General features: G+C 38.5%; 1 protein-coding gene and 1 pseudogene across 1 annotated transcript in view; one reads left to right on the top strand and one right to left on the bottom strand.

Annotated features, from left to right (window-relative positions):
* Window positions 1-456: 456 nt before the first annotated feature.
* Window positions 457-17,580, top strand: LOC134568769 (chondroadherin-like; annotated as a pseudogene).
* A 920-nt stretch (window positions 17,581-18,500) lies between these two features.
* Window positions 18,501-25,499, bottom strand: part of RANGAP1 (Ran GTPase activating protein 1) — a 33,935-nt gene continuing 26,936 nt past the window's right edge. Inside the window, exons 8-16 of the mRNA XM_063426407.1 lie at window positions 25,454-25,499; window positions 24,632-24,731; window positions 24,456-24,540; window positions 23,893-24,061; window positions 23,300-23,419; window positions 20,926-21,028; window positions 20,754-20,842; window positions 19,829-19,950; window positions 18,501-19,418 (exon numbers count right to left, since the gene is read on the bottom strand). The exon at window positions 25,454-25,499 is cut by the window's right edge and continues 68 nt beyond it. Coding sequence (XP_063282477.1) covers window positions 19,349-19,418; window positions 19,829-19,950; window positions 20,754-20,842; window positions 20,926-21,028; window positions 23,300-23,419; window positions 23,893-24,061; window positions 24,456-24,540; window positions 24,632-24,731; window positions 25,454-25,499 — 904 coding nt within the window. The 3' untranslated portion in view covers window positions 18,501-19,348. The remainder of the gene's footprint in view (window positions 19,419-19,828; window positions 19,951-20,753; window positions 20,843-20,925; window positions 21,029-23,299; window positions 23,420-23,892; window positions 24,062-24,455; window positions 24,541-24,631; window positions 24,732-25,453) is intronic.

Genomic DNA, 25,499 nt, shown 5'->3' on the forward strand with positions numbered 1-25,499 from the left:
AAGCTTTGCCAGGCACTGCATTCCAGGTAAGTGTATTCTTTATTTTATAGGGCTTTAAGGAGGGGGAACCACATAGTTAATGTGCGATAGGACATTGTAAATGAAACACATTTTATTAAAAAGAGGTGGCATAACTCTTTCATGAAAACCTCTTGGAGATTGGAGATAACCTGCCACACACATCTTTAAATCTATTTTGGAGATAATTCATTAAATGTAAACAACAAAAATGCTAAGAACCGCTTCTTTAATCTATGACATGTCCTCCAAATGACATGGCGTTTAACAATAATTCAGAAGAAAGTATAACATCGCTGAACAGGAAAATGTCCAACACAAACTCTTTAGTTTGTGTCATTTCCTAAAACTAAAGTGAAATTCAACAATAGCAGGAAATGTATTGGATCCTTTTCAAACATCCTCTCTCTCCCAGCTCTGTTTTTACAAAGGCATGTTACAGGAAAACAAAATCGCTCAAATCAGGCCATGTGATCACGAGCCACTGTGTCCACTTTCTGAACTACAGCAAATGCATTCACAACATTTACAGAGAAGCAAGTATAACAAGACACATGGCATCGAAAATGTAAGTATTTTTCTTCTGAATTCTCAATGACTATGAAGTTGTGTAAAGACTGTATACACTGCCAAGCTTAAGATACATTTTATTAGTGTTTTACAGAAATTGTAAACTTTAAAAAAAAAAAAAAAACTCTGAAAAATGTTTATTTTAAGGTTTGTCCGAAAGGGATGTATGCCACTCGTGTTAAGGTCTTGTTGGATTTTTTGTGGCCCACTAACACATTTTAAATGTTCTAACGTTATATATTTTCAATGCTCTGTTTCTTATTTCTCTGTGCTGAATAATTATTCTTATATGCTGTTGTTTTTTTAACCCCTTAAGGACACATGACATGTCATGATTCCCTTTTATTCCAGAAGTTTGGTCCTTAAGGGGTTAAGGTGAAAAACTTTGAAAAAAGGGAATTGGGGGCACACCTGGAACATGCATTTCTCTGCTATGGTGCTGCTGTAGAGACCAAAATGTAAACAAAATACAGATTAGGGAACAGCACACACAAAAATAGATTTACATTACCTATCTCCGCAAACCATAATGGGGGTTCAGTTACACCATATGTCTGTATCGTGTTAAGTCCACCACAAAGCCACAGTACCCCAATATCGGTGGATCCTACATTAATTCTAACACGGGAATAGTGCTAAAAGAGCTAATGTGCATTTTAATAATCTGTTGTAATAACATAGTGAATATAAATATAATGCAAAATTATTGTGATAAACACAATTCAGAAAAATATTGTTAAAACTAAACAATTAAAGTGATAGTGCTTTGATGTATATACTAACAATGCATATCCTATATCTGCTCTATATCAAATTAAAATTAGAGTTAAAGTAACATTACTATCAAAAACCTCCTCACATTTATAATCTCCTGTGGTCACCTCCAAAGGAGCACCTGAAGCTTGGGAATTCATGTAGAACTCACCAATATTGGGGTACTGTGACTTAGTGGTGAGCGTAACACGATAGGGTAACATGGTAAAAACTGATACCCCATATTTGTTTGGGGTGATAGTTGATTCTAAGTAGCCTTGTAAAATATAAAACTATTTGTGTGTGTGCTGTTACATAATCTGTATTGTTTTATTAAAATGTTTTTAAAGAAACACTTTTGGCACCTTAAGAACTTTAATCTTAATGCAGTTGTTATGGTCCCTGGAGGTCCTGGGTGGTGTCTTACCTTATCTTACGGGGTTAAACCATTTACAAACCATATAACCCCAAAATGTTCCACACAGCACCCATCCTCCAAGGCCCTCTGCCACCTTCAAAACTTCGATGCAGACACCTTGACTGGGTGCCAGTGGTAGGCTGAGAGTCTTCTTATTGCGAAACATGTATAACAAAGAACACTGGGGATTTAACCATTTGTAAATGGTTAAATGACTCATTAGTGAAATCTAAATCCTGGATCTCTGAATATGTATTACCAGTTTAACAGACATATATAAGTTACAGAGTTGATGTTGGAAACTTTTAGGGCCAATTAATTCAGGTTGTCCTGCTTGGCCATAAAAATGAATCTAATAGAAGATGGATAACGGGACTAGATATATTTCTAAATGATTTCACTGTGAAATGGGAGTAACCTCATTTGACCTTAGCAGGAAAACATTCAGCATTTATCGATATGCCTTGTCTAACCTTCTGGACCACAATTAAGATTACGCTGCTCATCTGCCTGCCCTGTCAGCAAACTGGAACTCTCTCTCTCTCTCTCTCTCTCTCTCTCTCTCTCTCAACTTTTGTGTACAAGCCCAAAGTGTTTGCACTCCAACTTGACTTTTTTTGTGATATATAATATAAAGACTGGATTAGTCGTATTAGTCCAGTATACAAGATGCCAAAATATCAGAGTATTACAGTATGCAATGAGTTCTTTTATTTATTTTATTTTTATTGGACTAACATAATACCTAAAAGACTATTTTAATTTTTGTATTAATTTATTTTTGATAGTTTAATCTATATTTAATCGATATACTTCCAAAGCAAGCATGCATTTACTGCTGCATATTTTCAAAAGAGTTTGCAAAAGCTGCAATTCTTATGTCTGCAAACTCCATAAGCCCTCCCCTTTATCCCGAGCCCTTTCTCTGTGTGTACTGGGAATATGATGATACAGAGTCTTCTGGTTCTGAGCTATGGGTGTGCATGTGCAGCGAGGGGGGTAGCTTGAGAGGATCTAGGAGCCATGGAGGACCAGGTAACATGGCTCCCTGAGAACACACGCATAGTTACTCTAACACAGGGGTAGTCCACCTTTTAATACCTACCGCCCACTTTTGAATCTTTGTTGATGGTAAAATGTCCTTACCGCCCACTTTTGAATCTTTGTTGATGGTAAAATTTCCTTACCGCCCACTTTTGAATCTTTGTTGATGGTAAAATCCACCAGTGCCGCAGTAACTAATTTTATAGTGCAAGTGCGTTTTTTGTTTTTTGAAAGGAGGGTTTTTAAAAAACAAAAACATATGCACTTAAATTTGTCTATTTTATTAAAAAAAATTCTCTTTTCTATTCTATTGTTTTTCTATGTGTGTCTGTGAGGTGCAGTGTGTGTGCGTTAGTGGTGCAGTGTGTGTGTTAGTGGTGCAGTGTGTGCGTTAGTGGTGCAGAGTGTGCAAAGGGTGCAGTGTGTGTCTGAGGTGCAGTGTGTGTGAGAGGCATTTTCTGCAGAAACCACCACCGCCCACCTAAAATCCCAAACTGCCCACTAATAGGCGGTAGGGACCAGGTTGACTACCCATGCTCTAACAGAACACGCCTGCCACTTCCATTAGCTCAGAGGAGTCAACAGAAGGCTGTTTTACAGCAGAGGACGTGTTTCTAGGTAAAATCCCTTCAGCCACTTACCTTAATCCAGCGCCGGGCTCCCTTGGTGCTGGTGACCTTTCCTCCCCGTCCGACATCACTGGAGCCGAATGCACATACGCGGCAAGTGCCGCGCGCGCATTCAAAGTGTCTATAGGAAAGCATTTCTCAATGCTTTCCTATGGACGCTCTGCGCGATGGAGGCATAATATGCCTCTAGTGGCTGTCCATAAGACAGCCACTAGAGGCTGGCCTTATCCCAAATGTAAACATAGCAGTTTCTCTGAAACTGCTATGTTTGCATCTGAAGGGTAAAAACCTGAGGGACCTGGAACCCAGACCACTTCATTGAGCTGAAGTGGTCTGGGTGACTATAGTGTACCTTTTAAGCACTTAAGCAAGCTGCAATGCTTTATGTGATGAGTGGTCCTTCTAATAAAGTGTAGATGTGTGCCATACAGCACAAAACCAAAAACAATGATCGCATCCCCTAAACAATTTTCTTTAGCAATAAGTTAAATGCAAAGTAAAAGCAAAAAGAAGCTTTGTAATTGTAGACACGCAGAAACATTTACTGTTGCTTTTTTTTTTTTTGTATCCTAAAAGCCACGTTTTGTTACTTGATGCCCACGTTTTGTTACTTGATGAAGCAGAGGTTTATGAAAAGTAGAGTGTGGACTTACTATTACACCATATGATGGATTCATGGATGTGTTATAAACCATGTATTTAACCCATGTTCACATTGACTGTGAATGTATGTCTTAATTCAGACTTTTATTTCTGCAGGTTGTCCACCAAGAAATGCTCACTCCTGATTGTACTGGTGATTGTCAGCTGGGTGGCTTCTGTTGTAGCACTTCCAATTACTGAATGCCCTGACCACTGTACCTGCCTTCCTCTCCAGCAATACATCCAGTGCCATAATATCAGCCTTACACAGCTACCATCTCAGTTTGACAACAATACAATGGAACTACATCTGCAAAACAACAACATTCCAGTCCTTAATAACAGTTTTGTACAGGACATGCCTCAGATCAGGAGCCTCCACCTCAGCAGTAGTAATATTCGCATCATTCAGTCCGGTGCCTTCCAAGAGATTAATAGCCTTGAGTATTTGTATCTGGACAGTAATGAGTTGAGTTACTTTGAGGAGGGCTCATTCTACAATCTGAGCAACCTGCTATACCTGCACCTGGACAAAAACAAGGTCACCTACCTGCATCCAGGTACATGAGCTGAACTGTATTTAGAATTATGGCCCAAGAGCAAACTAAGAACACAGGCTACACATTTATGACATGGGCAGGTTTTATATATAAAATGTATTTTTGTAATAATATGTATATCACTCCGTAAATTCAAGAAAGAGAGAGGGTTTCCATTTATATGTGTGTCTCCTTTTACACATATACAATGCTTTATTTGAGGATCTAATTTTTATACAGGACAATTCAGTGGATTATTCAACCACGTATGCTCTTTTTCTTTGCACACCCTTTAAAAAAAAAATAAAAGAATTCTTAATTTAAGAATTGGCATTTCTGCAGGTCCATGGCCATAGCAATAGTCACCATGAGATACATCGTACATTCATCAGTTAATACATCTTAGCATAGAGACATTACATTCATCAGAGTAATATATTTTAGCATAGATAACATTACATGTCATCTTTACAATAGTGTAGTAGTAAGTGATATGGTACACTCTTGGCGTAGCTGGCTTACATATAGAGTATTTAGCAATGGCAGTTTGTACCAGTGCCATATTCCGCCTTCTGCCAGTTTTTTTGTTTTATTTTAACAGTAAACAAAGGAATATTTTACAGAGTGAGAAAGTATAGAAAGGAAGATCTTACCGGAGAACAACTAGGATATCTCTTATGGGACAGTGCACAGTAACTTAGAGTATCGCTTACAGTGAGAACATTCTTAACTGGTGGTCTGTACTTTGCACACCCTTTTATACATTTTTTTAATTTTATTTTTTGGTTTTTAATGGCACTTTAGTTTTGTTAGCTCTTTTATATTGCTTTTGGTATTCATTTTGTTTTGTTTTTTTGGCTTAGGTTGGATCGATGCTTATTTCTTTTTCAGACATAATTTGGTATTACAGTTTCTTTGGCACTGCAAAAATGTCTAGAGTTCATAAATGATATTACATTGTGTCCTCTTTCTGCAGGTATATTTGCAACCCTGAAAAAACTCAATTCTCTGTCCTTACGTTACAACTTGCTGTGTGAATTATCTGATCAATCCCTATCTGGTTTAACCCAATTGCGCCGGCTAGATCTGGGTTTCAATATGATCTCCAACATATCTTCTAATTCTTTTTCGGACACGAAAAGGCTTCGGAGACTGAACCTAGAGTGGAACAGTATTACAGAAATTCCTTCCTCTGTCCGATCATTACGTGCTCTTCAGATGCTGCAAGTAAGTGGTAATAACATCTCAAGGTTGTCCACCACTTCCTTTTCAAGAAAGCTTAAGTCTCTCACCGAGCTCTACTTGGACAACACAGGCCTGAAAACCGTGACTGTCAGGTCTCTTAACAGACTGAACAGACTGGAGGTTCTTGACCTGAGGAACAATAGCTTGCAGTCTCTTGCTACTAGTCAACTTAAGACCTTCACAAAAATCTATCTCACGGGCAATCCTTGGAGATGTGATTGCTCCATCATTCCACTTCACACAAGACTTAAACTGGTAAATGAGCAGGATCCAGAACAGCAAGCAACATGTCTGAACCCTAAGGAACTGGAGGGCAAGAGCCTCATCACTCTGGCAGTAAGTTATACTATAGCTTATTTTACAAAAAAAGTTGCATATGTTCTAGCTGTATTTAAAGGGACACTAAAGTCACCAGAACAACAACAGCTTATTGAATTTTTTTCTGGTGCGTAGAACCATTACCTTCAGGTTTTTTGCTGTAAACACTATCTTTTCAGAGAAAATGCAGTGTTTACATTACAGCCTAGTGATAACTTCACTGGCCACTCCTCAGATGGCTGTTCGAGATCCTTCCTGGGTCATGGCTGCCTAAAATGCATCCAAACATTCAGTATCTCCTCCCTCTGCGTGCAGACACTGAACTTTCCTCACAGAGATTTATTGATTCAATGTATCTCTATGAGGAGATGCTGATTGGCCAGGGCTGTGTTTGAATCATGCTGGCTCTGCCCCTGATCTGCCTCTTTGTCAGTCTCAGCCAATCCTATGGGGAAGCATTGTGATTGGATCAGGCCACCACTTCTGAGGATGGCAGTGGGCAGGTCTAAAGGAAATGGGGACAAAGCATGCAGCTGTACACTTGAATACAAGTAAGATTCTACTATATTTAGGGAGGCATGAGGGGACCAGGGTGGCTAGATGGTGGTTTTAACCCTATAGGGTCAGGAATACATGTTTGTGTTCCTGACCATATAGTGCTCCTTTAAGGAATTATCAAAGAAACAGTGGAGAGATACATTCAATTTGAATCAGACTTTCTCACAAAACAGGCTCAGTTGTGTTTGGTCATGTTCTATTCTAAGGATGTAAAGAATATAGCAGAATTCTTCTATCTATAAATATGTGTGGTGTATATTAGTTTGAAAAAAAAAAAAAAAGACTCCAATTATTTTTTAATCCAAGCTTAAAGTACCACTAAAGTCAACCAGACTTAAATACACCTCTATTGGCTGTCAAAATCGGTGCTTGGCAGAATTAAGTGAGGGAGTGCGACATTTGACCATGGAAGTGCATCTTATCCACCAATGGATTAGACGGAATCACAGAAGATGTCTTGCTGATGACTTCGGAGGGGGAGTTAGCAGTTGCAGCCGAGGAGTTTTGGCACTGGAAAGAAGGAGAGTAATCTTTGTTTTATCAGCGGTGGACAGTGGTCACTGTGATAGAAGGGAATCTATAGAACCCCCAAAAATATTTTATTTTCTCGACTAAAGGTTTCCTTCAAAGGAATAAAACAATGTGTTGGTATAACTATTTAGATTATTGCCCACCCCAGAAGTAAGTAAATAAATCTTTGCAGGACCTCATCTAGGAGGCTTCCTGAATGATTCACTAAAGGTGGCGTTAGGCAGCAGTGTATAACACGGCCTTTTCACAGAAAGGTATTTGCATTGTTGAGCCTACAGGGACAGGAAGCAGGGGCGTAACTAGGATGATCTAGATCCCTGCGCAAGATTCAAAGAGGGACTTAGAATTGTGTATATATGTAGGAATTGCTGAATGTGAGGAATCTGAGGATGTTGCAGTTAGCTGAGTGTGTATTTATAATTGGTATTTATATAGCGCCAGCTTATTAAAAAAAAAAAAAAAAATCCCTTACTTGAAAGCTGGACCTCTGGCTACAACCTCTCCCTCTATTTCACATAAGGGAGAATAGACAGAAATCATGCCTCCACCGCTGCTGTCTTCCTCCACTGCCCAGTCTCCTCATTGACTCTCGTCTGACAGCTGAAGCTGCACACTGAGTTTTCTTTAGTGTGCGCCTTCTGCTCCCAAAGACTGGACTGTGGAGACCAACAGTAAAAAGGGCTGGGGGAACTGGGCAGTACAAACGCCAACCCCCAACTGTCAGTAACTTAATAATTGTTTGGTGCATTTCCCCCAGGCGGAGGTCCAGGGCTAGGCCACAATATCGACCGTTTCGCCACTGGCACAGACAGAAGATGTATCAGCAGGGGTTGACAGGGCAGCTGGATCCCCTGGAGTGATAGGCCCGGTCGCAACTGCAACCCCTGTGACCATGGTAGTTCTGCCACTGACCGGAAATGTCTATAGTGGTCTCAATTTATACCTTTTCACCCTTAGCTGGTAATTCGAAATAAGCCTATCAGGATCGAGCGTGAGTAGGTTTTTCGGGCGCCAAACTGCCGACCGCCTATTATGTTAATGAGCTTATCGGCTACATCCAATCACGAAAAGACCTAATACTAACGTCAGTAAAGTGGAATATTAACTCTATAGGTGCACAATGGTTTAGATCTACCTATAGAGATAGCTAATTATAAGCAAAATGCTTATTCAAACAGTACCGCTGGTATGATACCATACTCCATAACCCATACAATTTCGGATCATCCGTTAATTATATATCAAACGGAACTGAAAGAATAATGGGAACTACAGATAGTGCATACTTCAAAGTAAACTCCATCAAAGAATCACAGAATAAGCTTCAAATAAATATTAACCCATTACATGTATTCAGAATGATACCTTAGAACCGATCTCATAGTTAATTGAAAATTTAACCCTTTCAATGCCATACCTGAGGTTGGCATTTAAGGGAATACTTCAAGATATTATGAATCTATACAGGGGATCAAGTATTAGATATTATTAATCTATATAGGGGATCATAATGTTACAGTGAAAGACCGTGTATTAAATTGCCATAAGGTATAAGTAGCTACATATGTATCTTATTAGGTATTGACTCAGTTTTAAATATTAGCAGTATTTCAATCCTTATGGGGGAAATGTATAAATACTAGGTACACATATCTAGTGCTACCCTCGTTAGTTGTATTTAAATTATAATACTTTGGAACGAATGCCAAATCAAACTGTAAATTAACCCAGGTATAGCAGACATAATAGCTAAAAGCTATGTCTTTACTCATGATTCTGAATTAGCGAATGTATGTGGTGCCAGCGTTCAATAGAGGATAAGGATCTGAGAAGAATAGATTGAAGCTTCATATTTTTAAATTTTTTTAAAAGTACAAAATTTTTGAGACCCGCTTCATTTAGTTTCCACTATGTTCACTGAATGTTAGTCAGCCGATAGGAATCAGCAGCTTGACGCTGCTAAGTGTAATTACCATAGGGGATGGTAAAACTATGCTGTACCTATTTACATATTTACAAAAATATATTCTCCATATAATGTAGCGTGCTCAATACTTGTTAGTGGTGGGATTTAGTCGGAGATGAAGGATGTATAAGAAAATCCTTTGTTACGGCCTGAGGGGGATAATGTCTTAAGTCTAAAGATCCAATAACTCTCCCGCTGTAAGAGTTTTGTGACGATATCACCCTTTCTTGGACCCAGTTTAACTTTCTCGATACCATTGAAGCGTAGACCCTGTGCCGAACCTCCATGTTTGATTTTAAGGTGACGTGATATTGGTGTGTCAATGTGTCTGGAGGGATTCACTGAATTGATGTGTTCAAGTATACGGTTTTTAAAGGGTCTGAACGTCTTCCCCACATATTTCAGGTCACAGCTGCAAGTAAGAAGATACACTAATCCAGAGGTTTGGCAATTAAAAAATGTTTTAACTGCATGTGTCTCAGTGTTTGCTGAATTTGAAAAAGTTTTCGATTTCCTCCTGATGTATCTGCAGGCCTTGCAGCGGCCACATTCAAAGGTACCTACTGCTGGAGATTTAAGCCATGTAGTTGGACCCGCAGATACAGAGAGATGGCTTGGTACCAAAAGATCTTTAAGATTAGGGCCCCTTCTAGCTGTAAGTGAAACATAGGGGGTCAGGACCTCTTTAAGGTGATGATCTTGATATAAGAGGGGCCAAAATCTCTCTAGAGTCTGTTTGACTGGGTCCCACTCAGAGTCAAAGGTGCCAATGCACCTGATGATATTCTGAGTTGTATCCTGCTTAGAGTTTTCAGTGAGAAGGTCATTTCTCTCTATTAAAAGTGATCTCCGATATGCTATCTTGAGGCATTTATTCGAATAACCTTTCATTTTAAATTGAGACCTGAGGGTTTGAGCTTTTAGCTTAAAATCCTCAAGAGAGGAGCAATTCCTTCTTATCCGAAGGTACTGCCCAATTGGTATTCCTCTCTTCAAAGCGGTGGGATGATGGCTGTCCCAATTAAAAAAATTGTTAGTAGCTGTGGGTTTTCTGAAAAGGGTGGTAGAGAGATGATTATCATCAGTGGACTCTAGAGTGATGTCCAGAAAATTGAGTTTATGTCCACCCATCTCATGAGTCAACCTGAGATTGATGTAATTTATATTCAATTCCTCTACAAAGCTGTCGAACAACTCCAAAGGGCCAGTCCATAGAATCAGGACGTCATCAATGTAGCACTTCCACAATTTGATGTAACCCAAATATTTAGTGAACTGCGAACTAAAGACCACGTTTTGTTCCCACCAACCCAGGTGGAGGTTAGCATACGAGGGGGCACAAGTTGTCCCCATTGCTGTACCACTCACCTGGTGGTAGTAGGTGCCGTCAAACAAGAAGTAATTGTGTGTAAGGATAAATTGTAAAAGTTGCAAGACAAATTCACTATGATCATTCAAAGAGGGGTCCCTAGTTTGAAGAAACCATTGTACATTCCTAATCCCAATTTTATGGGGGATGGAACTGTAAAGTCCCTCAACATCCAGACTACATAGGTTCACATCTGGAGGCATTGTCATGTCTTTCAATACATTTAAAGTCTGTTTGGTGTCTCTTAGATAAGAGGGAAGAGTCTTAACGAAATCGCGTAAAATGCACATATTCACTACAATTCTGTGTGAGGTTGTTCCTGCCTGATACTATCGGTCTCCCAGATAGTGTCGCCTGCTGTTTGTGAATCTTGGGCAGTGCATAGAAAGCCGCTAATGTAGGCTGTGTTCAACATGAATCTGTATTCTTCAATCGTTATTAAATGTGATTGAAATGCCTGATCCAGAATGTTTTTAAATTCATGTAGAAATCCATTTGTCGGATCTGAACTTAGAATTACATACGGTAAGTATTCTCAGCATCAAGGATTTTTTTTTTTTTTTTAATTCTTTATCTTTGTTGATGCATTGAGAAAGTTACATACATGCAATCGGTTTCTGTATACATTGTTTTGCATGAGATGTTCTGTCGTTTCCATAACACAACTTTTACATATTTAGGGTTACAGAGGGTATAATAATTGCAGCGTTTACAGTTCGTTTTCGATTGTGCATCAGTTTTTTTCTTTTTTTTTTTATAACCGGTGGGGGTGGGCTGGGTAGCTTCGTCAAGGGGTCTAGTCAGTAGTAGGGGCGTCTAGTCCATAGGTGTGGTCCGTCTGGGGTCCTTGGTCTGTGCCGTCAAGGCCATCGGTGCCTTGTGATTGCTAGCTGGCGTCTGCTGGCTGTGAGGCCTGTGGCGATGGTATTGAGATTTTTGGTGTGTGGGTAGGGGTGGGGTGGGAGTGGGGGGAGGCGGGTAGACGAAGGGGTGGAGGAGAAAAAAAAAAGGGGGGGGGGGGATGATCCCCAGTCAGGGGTAGGAGGTGTTTAGAAATCACTTCTTGATGTGGTGCACCTATTGCGAGTGAGAGAGGTTTCGTGCCCTGATGCAGAAATTGAGAATTCATAGAACCATGGGTCCCATATTTTGTGGAATTGTGTAGTTTTTTTTTTTGTTTTTTTTTTTCAATCTTTGTTTTATTATGGCATATGCGTTATGGGGTACAGAACAGAAAGGGGAGGTACATAGGGATAACACATGTGAATGGTAACAAGATGGTTCACATTACACTCCCAAGAAAGCCTGCCATATTTTTCTTTTTTTAAACATGAATAATCACAGCGTTTCAAGTTAGGTTAAGCGTCACAAAATAAAACATCATTAACTAAGGTAAGAGAGTGAAGTTTAGTAGGTATCATTATAACATACGTTAATGCTGGCAAGCTGGTTTGTGTTTCACTGCGATCGTTACTTATTAAAACATTTCGATTAATTATAAGAGATTTATAGGCGTTTCAAGCATCACACTGTTCCTAAGCTATGCATGGAATTACAGGCTTCAAACAAGCATTCCCAGTACATATACAAGGTTACGGATAGTTACAAGCTGGAGACCAAGTGTATGGGGGATAATCCCCTTTAAATGCTAGGGTCAGACTAGTGGGCAAGATATGTCTATATTAGTTTACAGCAGGCTCTCAATTCTAGCAAGCAATTAGGCCCAGGTTTACCCTGCTTAACATGAGATTATTTAACACGGTTCCCTGTAGGCAAGGCAGTCAGTCAGCGACCTATTGTCATTAACTGGACATGAATTCAAAGCAAAGCAGACTGTAAATATAAAATTAAAATATAACGTGAAGTGGCATCAGTTCAGATTCATCTGAGGGGTGCTTGTTAGGTAAGACCTGGTCTGGAATTGTGTAGTTGTGTCATGCACCATCGCGGACAGTTCATCCATTTTTATTGCGTCTGAGATTTTCCTCTTTATGGTCTCGATGGTCGGTGTGTCTGGGCTACCCCATTTTTCCGCAATTGCCTGTCTAGTTGCTAGGGCTATCCTAGCCACTAGCTTGTTTTGTGCTCTGGGAATGTCTGTGTGTGGTTTGGATAGTAGCCATATCCATGGGTTGAGTGGGATGTCTGTGTGTAGGATGTCAGAAATCAGGGCTGCGACCTGTTGCCAGATCTGTGTTATGGGGGTGCACTCCCACCACAGGTGGAGGTAAGTCCCCTTGTTGCCGCAGCCTTTCCAGCATGCGTCTGATTCCAATCTGCCCATCTGTTTGAGTCTCAAGGGGGTGAGGTACCATCTCATTAGGGTTTTATATGCCTGTTCTTTGTGGGTGACGCATATGGAGATTGTGGCTGTGGCCTCCCAGATATTTACCCAATCCGATGGGTCCTCTGCTGGGCCTAGGTCCCTCTCCCAAGCCGACACGTAGGACAGGGCACCTTCTTTTATACTGAGACGCAATTCCGAGAATTACATTACCTCGGAATACGACTCATCGGAGACTGAGACGCAATTCCGAGAATTACATTACCTCGGAATACGACTCATCGGAGACTGAGACGCAATTCCGAGAATTACATTACCTCGGAATACGACTCATCGGATGACTGAGACGCAGTTCACCTTCTTTTATATTCCGTACGATGTGGGAATAGAGCATGGAGATTTGGCCTCTTTGGATAGGTGTTTGCATACATTGTTTCTCAAAGGGTGTTAGTGCTGAGTTGCTTGCTTGCTTGTTTGATTGCTGGTGAGTCGAGAAAGCTTCTGATCTGGATATATCTGAAGTAATCGTAGGTTCTGAAGGGTGTTGTTTGTGGTAGGTCTGTGAAAGGTATCAAGTGGTTGCCGTTGAAGAAGCGGTAGATGCGTGTGAGGTTGTTGTCCGCGTATCGTGGGAAGTCTCTTGGTGTCATCCCAGGTGGGAATTGTGTGTTGCGGAACAAAGGAGTTAGCGGGGATAATGGGTTAGTGAGGCCACATTTGTGTACTGTCTTGTCCCAAACTTTGATGGTGTTGGTCAGTGCTGGGGTCGTCCTGGGCATGGGTGGTCTGGCTTCTTTCGGTAGCCAAATGTATAGAGAGGGGGAGTCGTCCCCGAACACGTTGTGTTCCAGGGCTACCCAACGTTTAACCCCGTGTGGGGCGTGCAGGTTTTGGGCTTGTGCGATTTGTGCAGCCTGATAATAATAGGTGAGGTGTGGTAGGCCCAATCCCTCTAGTCTGTTGGGGACGTACAGGGTTTGCCTCTTTATCCGTGTGCGCCTATTTGACCATATGAATTTGTCGATCGAGGACTGTAGTTTTTTTAAAGAGCATCAAGGATTTTATGGACCATTTAAATATAATTACGGCTATCCATTACCACCGTGTTCCCCCCCTTATCAGATGGTTTGATGATGATTGACTCATTTCGTTTTAGAGAGTCTAATGCTCTCCTTTCTAGATGGTTTAAGTTATTCAAACGCCTTGTAGAGTACAGATCTTCATCCATCTCTTTGCAGGTCAATTCAACAAAGAGATCAATGTATGTAAATTCTGGGATGTATGGGGTAAATTTACTTTTTGGTTTCAAGGAGGTAAATGGGGCTAATTGTTTGTTGGATGGATCGTTACTATTGAGGAGATCAACCAGGTTGTCCAAAAGATTCATATCCTGCGTCTCAAGACCTAACCTGGTTGCTCGTTTCGTCTTTTGAATACAATGAAATTTGTGTAGGGCTTATTTGCGTGCAAAGAGGTGAATGTCCTTTGTCCAACAAAACTTATCAAATTTGGGTGTAGGGACAAAGGACAGTCCTCTCTTAAATACTTGAGTTTCAAGGGTGGTGAGTTGGTAAGAAGACAAATTGATGATCAAACTTTCTTGTGTCAATACGCTTTTCTCCGTTTAACCCTGTGTGGATCTGCTTCTTGTACTTCTCTGCGGTCTCTCGTCTAAATAAAGATGTAAATATGTAAATAGGTACAGCATAGTTTTACCATCCGCTATGGTAATTACACTTAGCAGCGTCAAGCTGCTGATTCCTATCGGCTGACTAACATTCAGTGAACATAGTGGAAACTAAATGAAGCGGGTCAAAACATTTTAATCATTTTTAAAAAAATTAAAAAATATGAAGCTTCAATCTATTCTTCTCAGATCCTTATCCTCTATTGACCGCTGGCACCACATACATTCGCTAATTCAGAATCATGAGTAAAGACTTATAGCTTTTAGCTATTATGTCTGCTAAACCTGGGTTCATTTAAAATTTGATTTGGCATTCGTTCCAAAGTATTATAATTTAAATACAACTAACGAGGGTAGCACTAGATATGTGTACCTAGTATTTATACATTTCCCTCATAAGGATTGAAATACTGCTAATATTTAAAACTGAGTCAATACCTAATAAGATACATATATAGCTACTTATACCCTATGGCAATTTAATACACGGTCTTTCACTGTAACATTATGATCCCCTATATAGATTAATAATATCTAATACTTGATCCCCTGTATAGATTCATAATATCTTGAAGTATTCCCTTAAATGCCAACCTCAGGTATGGCATTGAAAGGGTTAAATTTTCAATTAACTATGAGATCGGTTCTAAGGTATCATTCTGAATACATGTAATGGGTTAATATTTATTTGAAGCTTATTCTGTGATTCTTTGATGGAGTTTACTTTGAAGTATGCACTATCTGTAGTTCCCATTATTCTTTCAGTTCCGTTTGATATATAATTAACGGATGATCCGAAATTGTATGGGTTATGGAGTATGGTATCATACCAGCGGTACTGTTTGAATAAGCATTTTGCTTATAATTAGCTATCTCTATAGGTAGATCTAAACCATTGTGCACCTATAGAGTTAATATTCCACTTTACTGACGTTAGTATTATGTATTTTCGTGATTGGACGCAGCCGATAAGCTCATTAACATAATGGGCGGTCGGCAGTTTGGCACCCGAAAAACCTACTCATGCTTGATCCTGATAGCTGGTAATTCGAAATAAGCCTAAGGGTGAATAGGTGTCAATTGAGACCCTGACAAAGGTGCACTACCGAAGCACCGAAACGCGCGCCGGGTTCCTTCTTTTTCTTTCTATCACTATTATTTCACTAGGGCACTCTGTCGATATGTGCAGGTAACCAACACATCTAAGTATGGTTCTGCACATAAGTACACTCTAATTCATTCTCTATTTTTTCACCTCCTTTAACTGGTTTTGACCTGCTATGTGGGTAATATTACACTGTAGGCTAACATTATGATATAATACATTGCATCAGCATAGACTTTAAACTTAAAATTGTTACTGTGTTCATCTGACTCTGTGATGCAACTGTAGCAGCTTTGATTGTGGTCGTGCTGTAACTTTTGTAGACATTTGTCTCTGAGCCTGTTTTCCTACCCACTCTAGTATACTGACATTTACAAGGTAGCCTTTGTATGTGCATTATAGCTACCGATAGTGTCTCTTATTTATACTAGTTAATAGCCGTCTGACTATTCTCCTAGTTATTTTTGCATGTCCTTTTCCTTAGGGATTTGATTATTTAACCCCTTAGCTCAGACATTAGACCCTACGCAATATTATTAAAGTCTGCAGCCTGTAGCAGTGTGGGGGATATAGATTTTTTTGTTAACTAGGTTATTTGGAGGTGTAGCCATTAGGCTAGATTTTTATCACTCATGGGACTCTGACTATCTATGAACATTAATGCTGTATTGCAAGTTACTTCTTATTCATTTATATTATCACAGACTATATTTTAGTTTTTTCCAGAGCATACTCTAAGCTTCTGGACTTTTCATCCAGAGGCTGGAGTATTCTTTCTGTGTTTCACTTCACACTGATGTTATTGCATTTACTTAGAATTGGTTTTTGTGCTAATGAACCAAATGTGTGTAGACTTCGATTAAATTAATTTACTTTTTTTTTCCCAGTTATCTATGCTTACCTGTCCAGCTTTCGGAGAAACCATTACGACTACAGTTCCTGTTACCCTTTTTGAAAGCAGAATGACAGAGCCATCTATCTCAGCCATGGCAGTCACCACAATGGCATACAAAACATCCTCTAGTAAACATGTCTCTCATTCTACAGCTAGGAGTAATGTGGAATTTGATTTACCTGATCCATGTCTCTCTCATCAGATTTCTAATGTTTTGGTTAGAGCTTTGGGGGAAGAAACTCTTGCAGTGTCATGGTCAGTCACTGGGGAAATTGAACAGGTTGACTTGCGTTACAATGCTTCAGAGGGTGAACTTTCACTGCTTATTATTGGGGATTTCAAGCAAGCTCAACTCTTCAGTTTAGATCCAGGTACTATGTATAAAGTCTGTATTGTGCCCCCAAACAATTACAACTTGAAATGTGTTAGCCCAAAAGACCAGCAGTGCGGCCTTGGTAAAACAGGTGGAGTTCCTGAGCAGGCACATCAAGTCCATTCTCCACACCACACTACCACACTACCACATCTCCACTTGTGATCGTAGGGATGTCCATAGGTGTGGCAGTGCTCGTTGTAGTTGCCATAGTCATTATATACACCCTACGGCCAAGCACCGTCCGTTTCCAACGTTACTACAATGAAGATGAGGCCAGAGAAAGGCAAGAATCTGACCCATATAAATTATCCACTGTGAATGAGAACAGAGATGAGGATAGACAAGTTTATGTCACTGCATCAAGTTTATGGGAAATCGATAATGAAAAGATGGATTGTACCTTGGCTGAACCAATGCCCTCATCTGTTCCAAAGTATGGGGTGCTGTAAATTTCTACCAAATGTACGAATATTTTTTACTACCGATCAAAGCGTATTGTGAGATTGTAGTATTTTACACTGGCAGATTTATGAACACATTGCTATTTTACAATGCTTACCTTGGGTGAAAAAGTCATGGAATCCCCACAGAGTTTTAATAAAGTGTTGAAACAGCAAATACATTTTAATTTATATAACATTATCTATGGCTTGGGGAGATTTGTGTCATATGGGAATACCATATACAGGGCTCAAGCCCTACATTACTAAAGAGGCCTAAATATTTTTATTCGTAAATGGTAATTGAGTGGACATTTTGAGGCATTCCATATAGATAAATGTACAAGTAATTAAAAAAATAACTTTATAAATATACAACCTTTTCTTACCCCTCATTTATATAGAAATTTAAGGAAATCCCTTGAACACATTTTCTAACTATCCTAACAGATGTCTAACCGGTATCCCAGTCAATGCACACAAATTTGAAATAATAAATTTCAGAAAATGCGGCAGGCCGAAAGCGCGCATAATTCCTGGCTATCACGGCCACCATGTGCTAGTACGAATAGAAATGAAAATGTATGAGTGTAATATCTGCCTTAGCCATACATCCAATGGTAGCTTGGTTGTGTGTGGCCAGTGACGATCATTCAATGTTAAACTGCTTCCCCATAGGATTGGCTAATACTGTCAAAGAGGCAGATAAAGGGCAGAGCCAGCACAAGCCAAACACAGCCCTGGCCAATCAGCATCTCCGCAGATCTATTGAATCAATGCAGCTCTATGAGGAAAGTTCAGTGTCTGCATACAGAGGGCACACTGCAGCACTGCCCCAAGAAGCACCTCTAGTAGTCATCTGATGAGTGGTTAGTTGAGTTATCACTAGGCTCTAATGTAAACACTGCATTTTCTCTGAAAATACAGTGTTGCCTGCAAAAAGCCTAAAGGGAATGATTCTACTCACTAGAACAAATACAATAAGTTGTAGTTGTTCTGGTGACTATAGTGTTCCTTTAGCTATGGAAAGTTCAAAACTAATAGCATGGGCATAGTTTCAGAAGTAAATAATTACAGCTAGCAATACAACTCCAAGACACAACACCTCTGCAGTTGGCTTGTTCATGTAAAAGCAAATTTTATTTTTGACCTAGAGACATTGCATTCAACTAGAAATGTACCATATTTGGAATGAACCAAACCCAGATTTGTTTTTTTTTAGAATATAATTATGCACCATACATTTTTAATGTACAAATACAAAGAGCATTACTGTGCAGATTAGAATGAAACTGTCAAAGTAACCACTCGTTTTACAAGAGGAGGTCAATATGAACAAGTCAAACTACTTTAAACCAATGTTATCCATTTCAGTAGAATAGAAATATTAAACTTCAAACTTACATTCTGTTAGGATACAATTTCTATTGCAATGTGGACTCTTCACCTTCCCTCTTATTTTTAATATATACAAAGTTCTATCAAGTATCTTGACTGGGAAGGATACAATGTTTAAGGTATAATATATATGTATATAAAATTTCCCAGGCATCCTGCATTTTGTAACCTATTGTTCTGCACTCATAATATTCTTGCTCAGCCACTTTATCTTAATGAGTCTATTGGCAGGGAAAACATTCTTGTTATGGTAGTGCATCACACAACAGAGTCATATGTGGGCACAAAACACATCCACAAGGGATCCCCTATGAGTTCTGATTTCCTTTTCCACTTTTCCTGAGGTTTAAATTAAGTTAGCCACATCAGCAAATAGGATAGAGAGGGAAGTGCTGTTCTTCAATGGATGTAAACAAAAAGACTGGCAAACAGTTAGGGAGAAGAAGGAAATGCCCTCCAGATAAATGTTCTGGAGTTCCCTACATAGGTTCTTGTATTAAATCCCCTTCTCACCAGTGGGATTAAGATCGTGTGTTGGTTGGTCCAGGGCACGTAGGAACAAATTATAAGTTATGGAGGGTTTGTAGGAGTGTGTGTCGAGATAGGGGGTTGGATTCCAGGGCACGGTTAGGCCTGCAAAGAAAGTAAAATTATTTAAAAGTATTTCATAAAAACACAAAATAAATAGATGGTCATTAATAAACAAGGCTTGTTGCACAATACATAAACAAAAAGATAATCTGGTTATGTTATAGGTTCCTACAAAAATTATAATTTTTTTTTTTTTTTAAATCAACCTGGACAATACAACCATTTTTTTATGATTTAAAAGGAACAGTCCAAGAAAAGCCACGAAGAGAGCCCTGATACTACCCATTTTAAGTAGTCAAATCATTTTAGAATGAGGTAACAGACATGTGAGATGCAGGGTTTAGCTTGGTGGCTGAGAACAATCAGCTTAAACTCTCAACAAGCTATGCTTGCTGCAGTGGTTTAGGTGCTTGGAGTGTTCCTTTAACATCGTTTAGCAAGGTGTTACTTACTTTGAGATGAAAGCCAGAAGGATAGGAGCTAGGGGCTTTGGGAAATAATCCTGCTGTACTACATGGTTCAAGGTCAGTAATGGACCATTCAACTGTGGGATAGTTTTAATCTTGTCTTCACTCTGCACAGAACAGAAAATATGTTTAAGATAGTTTCAGATGTATTGATAGAAGAGCCAACACTAATGCATATATTTCAAATTAATAAAAAAAAAAAAAAAAAAACAGGTAAAATGAAAGTTTCAAATGTTGAAGTTTCGCTACACGGTGTGCTTTGCAATAAATTGGAAACCTAATTGTAAAATGTTGGACAAAATAGCATATTTGGTAAAACATTCCCAGCTTTGCTAGACATATCTAGCCTAAAATTTGGAAATCTAGATATAGTGCTCAGCAATCCAGGTTTTCTTATATTTAAGAAGCATAGAAGACCACAATAAACACAAAAACAAAATAACAAAAGTCTATAACAACCTATCACAAAAAATAAGATGCAGGGAAAATTGATGTTTAGGCACTAATCAAATAATTTACATTTCCAGGCTTAGACATAAGTAACACTGAAGAGATTTCTGTGACAAAAGGATCTGACCAAGGAATGCAGTTGTTTAATCCAAATAGACTTGAGAGCTACAGAGTCAAATGATAAACAGCAAGACACATTCTAGATTTTGGCTTATTGATTAAAAGAAAGAAAAAAAAAAGATTTAATCTGTATCCGGTCTTTCCAAATGAACAAACAATATATTTGCTCTTGGGTATTGCATACCTAAAGCCTCAGTGACACAAATAATTTTAATTGTAGATAACATATGAATCCTAATAATATTTCAATTAGGTGGAAATGTTCTGAGCACTAAATCAGGTGAACCATATTTAACCTATTCCTTCCAAAGACTAATTTTCATAATTAATTGTACTTTACCTTAAGAAGACCCATCTGCACAAGTAAGCTTGTGATGAATACATCAGGCTGGAAAATAGAGCTCCCAAAAGCCTTCTTCATCAATCCATCTAGAAAAGACAATTGAACAAATGCATAAACACACACTTTAGGGAAAAATACAAAAATAAGAAATAAGAAATAAGACACATACCAACAGTTTCTTCAACAGCAGACTTCACTGCATGGTCATCTCTGTACACTGAGGAAATTTGGATAAAAGCCTGTACTACCTTTTCAACATTTGAAACATCAGTCTAAAAAGAAGGGCAGAAAGTAAACAGTATTATTTTGGACATCTTCCAAGCTTATCTTTCTGATCAATTCATTTTGTGTAAACCTTTGTCTCAAACACTTGTCTGGAAAACTTCCTTATAAAAACACAATAGTTTATATGGAGGAGGAAGAATAAAAACCTCTGAGAGAATGTTTAACAAGGCATCAAAGGAAACATGGGTGAGAAGGCAGGAGGACATGAAGCAGATGTTTGAATGAGGCACAGAAGGAACTTGGGGGCCTGTAGAGCAAATCATGCAAAACCATTTCCATTCCAGTTACCAGGTGGCAAAAAGCCTATGCAAAATAGCGTTGCCTAGAAATCAGAGGATTTAAAAAAAACTATTGGAGCTTGTACCTACACAGAGTGCACCAACATTCAGACTCCGAGGTAGTTGATTTGGTATACAAAAATGTTGCCTCTATCTAATTTTGAAAGGAGCAGAAAACTTAACATCCAAGAAGGAGGATTGATTTGAGAGCAGTTCAAAACTGCCCATCCCAGCTCACAGGCTTGGATTTTCTTTTAAGGTGCAGAGTTCAAGCATGTACAGAAAAAGAAAAGAAAATGGAAAAACCAATCCCTAACATTTCCCACCCCAGGAGTGGAAAATATAAAGTAGGCACGCTGCTGCAGTGTCTTAGAGCATAATAGCAAGGACTAGTATATGTGTTTCTCTATAATAAGTACAACTTCATATTTAACTACAAATTCTCAACCAGCAGTGAATAAACAAAGGAGATCAGATAAGAACCATGATTCAATTACACGATATCAGTATCTAAGGAAGCCATCCATCAACCCTGCTTTCACATGTTTCCATCACATTCCAATTCAGAAACAGTCTGACATAACCAGAATGACTAACATAAGACTCAGCGAGCTAGTGCTAGTACACTGCCAATAATTAGCACAAAATACAAAAAAACAAAACAATAATATCAATATGAACATGTATCCCACGTCAGAGAACAACCAAAAACAATAAGTGGATAAAACATGGGCTTACAAATATTTAACAATATTAAAAAAGCAGTGAAATAAAAAATTAGGTGTATATCCCTTTAAAAGGCAAAATATTTGGATGTCTCTTGAATGTGCAAAATATTTTGAGCACAACAGAAGACTTTTTTTGTATATAGGAGCAAAGTGCAAGAATAACAGTGTAACCTATCAATTTAAAGTGCAATTTAATAGTAAATAGCAATCATGTGTGCTTATTGTGACAAAAAGGCAGCAGCCAACAAAGAATATAAGCGAATATCTCCATACATAAATCAACCCAAGAAGTTGGTGCAAAACAGACATATACAAACTTGATGATACTTAAATAAAGCGTTCTATTATAGTTGCTCGTGTTGAACCCTTAAGACAAAAATATAAGAATTGTGAAGCCTTTATTTTTCAAGTAAAGTAAAAACTAAATGCTCGGCTTTTAACAAAGCTCCGGGGGCGGAGACAAACGTGTTATGTGTGAGGCGAGCCAAGAATGCAAAAGGGGAAGAAACGCTAAGTGATTAAAGCATTACAGAGAACCTTCCAAGGATTTTAATACTTTGTTTTAAATGTTTTTACAAGCCTTAATAAAGGCTTCACAATTACCAGCAGTCTCGGTCTGTGGTCTGGAGTATGCCTGGTGGATCCACCGAACTCAAGGAACGTGATCCCGCCAGGGTTCTTAAAGTGAGAGTGGCACAAAAATCTGCCGTTTGATACCATAAGATTTTATCGGATTAAAATGATTGAGAGACCTTAAGAGGAGGATTTTCTCTAGGACTGCTATTTCATTTTATATTGTTCAAAATATTAATTGAGAACTGCATTTAAAATACTATGCAATCTATGCGTATTTCGATTGGAAATATCGATGTGTATCTTTTCACAAAAAAATCCTTTACCTACTCTGTCTATCCAAAATGTCTTAATAACAATAACGATTGTCAAAAAATATGTATATATTTTCCAACGTCACACGTCAGAGGTAAAGTCACAGAATGTTACAAAACGGTAACTGCTACCTGAAGCTATCCTTAACAGAGCTCAAATTTAAAAAGGCATTATTACCTAATAACTTCTTTATCATTTTAATCTTATGTAATTCAATCTCAATATGCAAACTCTTCAATATTCTATATCTACAAATTAGTTATTTTTAAATCTATACCATTTTACTCATGGGTACGTCTGAACATAAAAAAAAGTTTTCCAATTTTAAGATTCTACAAATTTCCACTGTGTGCAAATAGCTCACCTGCTGTGCTACAAGGATAGAACGCTTAGGACCCATTCGCAAGAGTTTTTCTGGAGAGGGGAAGCCAAGGAATGTAGACACATCAACGGGGGGCTGAGGAGGTGAAATTGGTGTGGATTCCTTGAAAGGAAAAAAATAATATGAAAGTCACCCATATGCCGTTAAAAACAAATTCCTGACTCAAAGTAACCCACATATACTTCAAATTTATCGTTGCTGCCAGCAACTTTATAGAAAGTATTTTTGTAGAGGCAAACATTCTCCAGTGCTTCTAGAGTGCTGATAAGCACAATATTTTATTTATCTTTGTCAAGAGTCATTATTTCAGTAACTACCAATCACTGTTCCCACATTACAAAACACTTCCAACCATTTGAAGGCCTGAGTGTGAGTGACAGCAACTAGAAAAGGTAATGTTAACAATTGAAAGACTGTAGGGACAGTCTCTTTGTATCAGAACCACTACATTAGGCTGAAGATGTTCTGGTGTTTTGAGTGTTCCTTTAATCACACCAATGACAAATCTAAACAAAGCCAATTAGAATCTTCGTACTACCATCCAGCACTTTAGTAGTAAATTCTTGTGTGCTTACATGTGTTGGAATTTTTTTGGGTGACCCCTCTGTCTTGTCCTCATCTAAATCTTGACCTTCCTCCTCCTCCTCCTCCTCCTCATCATCCTCCTCCTCGTCATCATCTTCATCATCATCATCGTCGTCGTCATCTTCGTCCTCCTCGTCATCATCATCACCATCATCATCACTGAGAGAAAGAAATGGAGATCATTTATAGCAGAAAACATAACCAATGCCATTACCATGAACCGTGAAAATGTGGTATATATCCAAATCTGTTAAACTTCTAAAAAACAAAACATAAAACGTGGCCCAATTTAGAACCACCTGTACAGGAAGTGCAATGCTTCTTTAATATGTACCTATCAAAATACTCACAACTGTATTTAAAATTGAAAGACGACAAAAAAATTATTTATAAAATAGTCGCAGCAATATTGCTAGCAAACTTAGATTTTCTGAAAAAGCCATATAATTAAATGGCCAATCCTCCCACCTGTCAGGTTAAAGGAGATCTGTAAAATAGAATTAGAAGCCATGAGAGGAAAAAAAAAAAAACTAATATAAGAAATTATATTTACCTTAGTGATCCCAGCACACTATCCATACTGAAGCCAGCCAGAATTTCCTGTATTTGCTCACAGCCCTCTTCACCAAGGCAATTTCCTGTAACACAACATAATTTTATTCATGTAACAGAGACAAGCACAGTTTATATTGCGGTTGTTTTTTTACTTGGTTAAACTGTTGGTTTTACCATTTAAATCTAGTTTCTCCAGTTCAGATTTGTCTTCTACCGATTCTACCAAAGTCAGAGCTGCGTCTCGTTTTATCTCGCAGAAGGAGAGGTTAAGTTCCTGTAATAAACAGTAAGGATAAGCAAGCTTGTCATTTAAGAAACAACATTCTACGTTTTGTCCACAAAATGTGTTCTAGCCAATATCAAATTTCCCTGCATAGGAAATCTATAGAAAATGTTTTTTTTGCCTAATAAAAAGTGCCCGTAGAAATGGATGTTAGCTACTAGAGGCTTTGCTGTTAGTGATTTCCATTCTTTATTTCCCATAACAGAAACCAGTGGAGTAACAATGTGCAGGCGATCAGGTTCATCACCGATTTCTGTTGGAAAGCAATGAAAGGGGACACCTACAATTTTCTATATTTTTCTGGAAACAAATATATAAGAACATCAGGAGACATATGCTATCCTCTAGCATGTAAGCTCATTGAGCAGGGCCTTTAACCCCGATGTTCCTGTGTGTCCATTTGTCTGGTTACAATTACGTGTCTGTTAGTCCACCCATTGTACAGCGCTATGGGATTTGCTGGCACTATATAAATAATAAAAAAAATTATCATTTTGTGCAAAATGTAGAATTACTTTTTTTCCATGATACTTTTATATTCATTTTTCACAATAGGTGTCCAGAGTATTTCTTTAATTTTGGACCACTGGGCCCCTATTAAAGTCTACAACAATATTTTCTGTTTTGGTGTTATCTGGTTCCAGTTTCTTTATGTGAATTCTCACTTTAGTGAATAACACTCTTTGTGTTGACAATATTAAAATGTTAATTACCTTCAATTTATGTAGCCCCTCTTTCAATGCAGTAGCAATAGCCAAC

Source organism: Pelobates fuscus, chromosome 7 (assembly GCF_036172605.1).
Source record: "Pelobates fuscus isolate aPelFus1 chromosome 7, aPelFus1.pri, whole genome shotgun sequence".
In the NCBI taxonomy this organism is placed as follows: domain Eukaryota; kingdom Metazoa; phylum Chordata; class Amphibia; order Anura; family Pelobatidae; genus Pelobates; species Pelobates fuscus.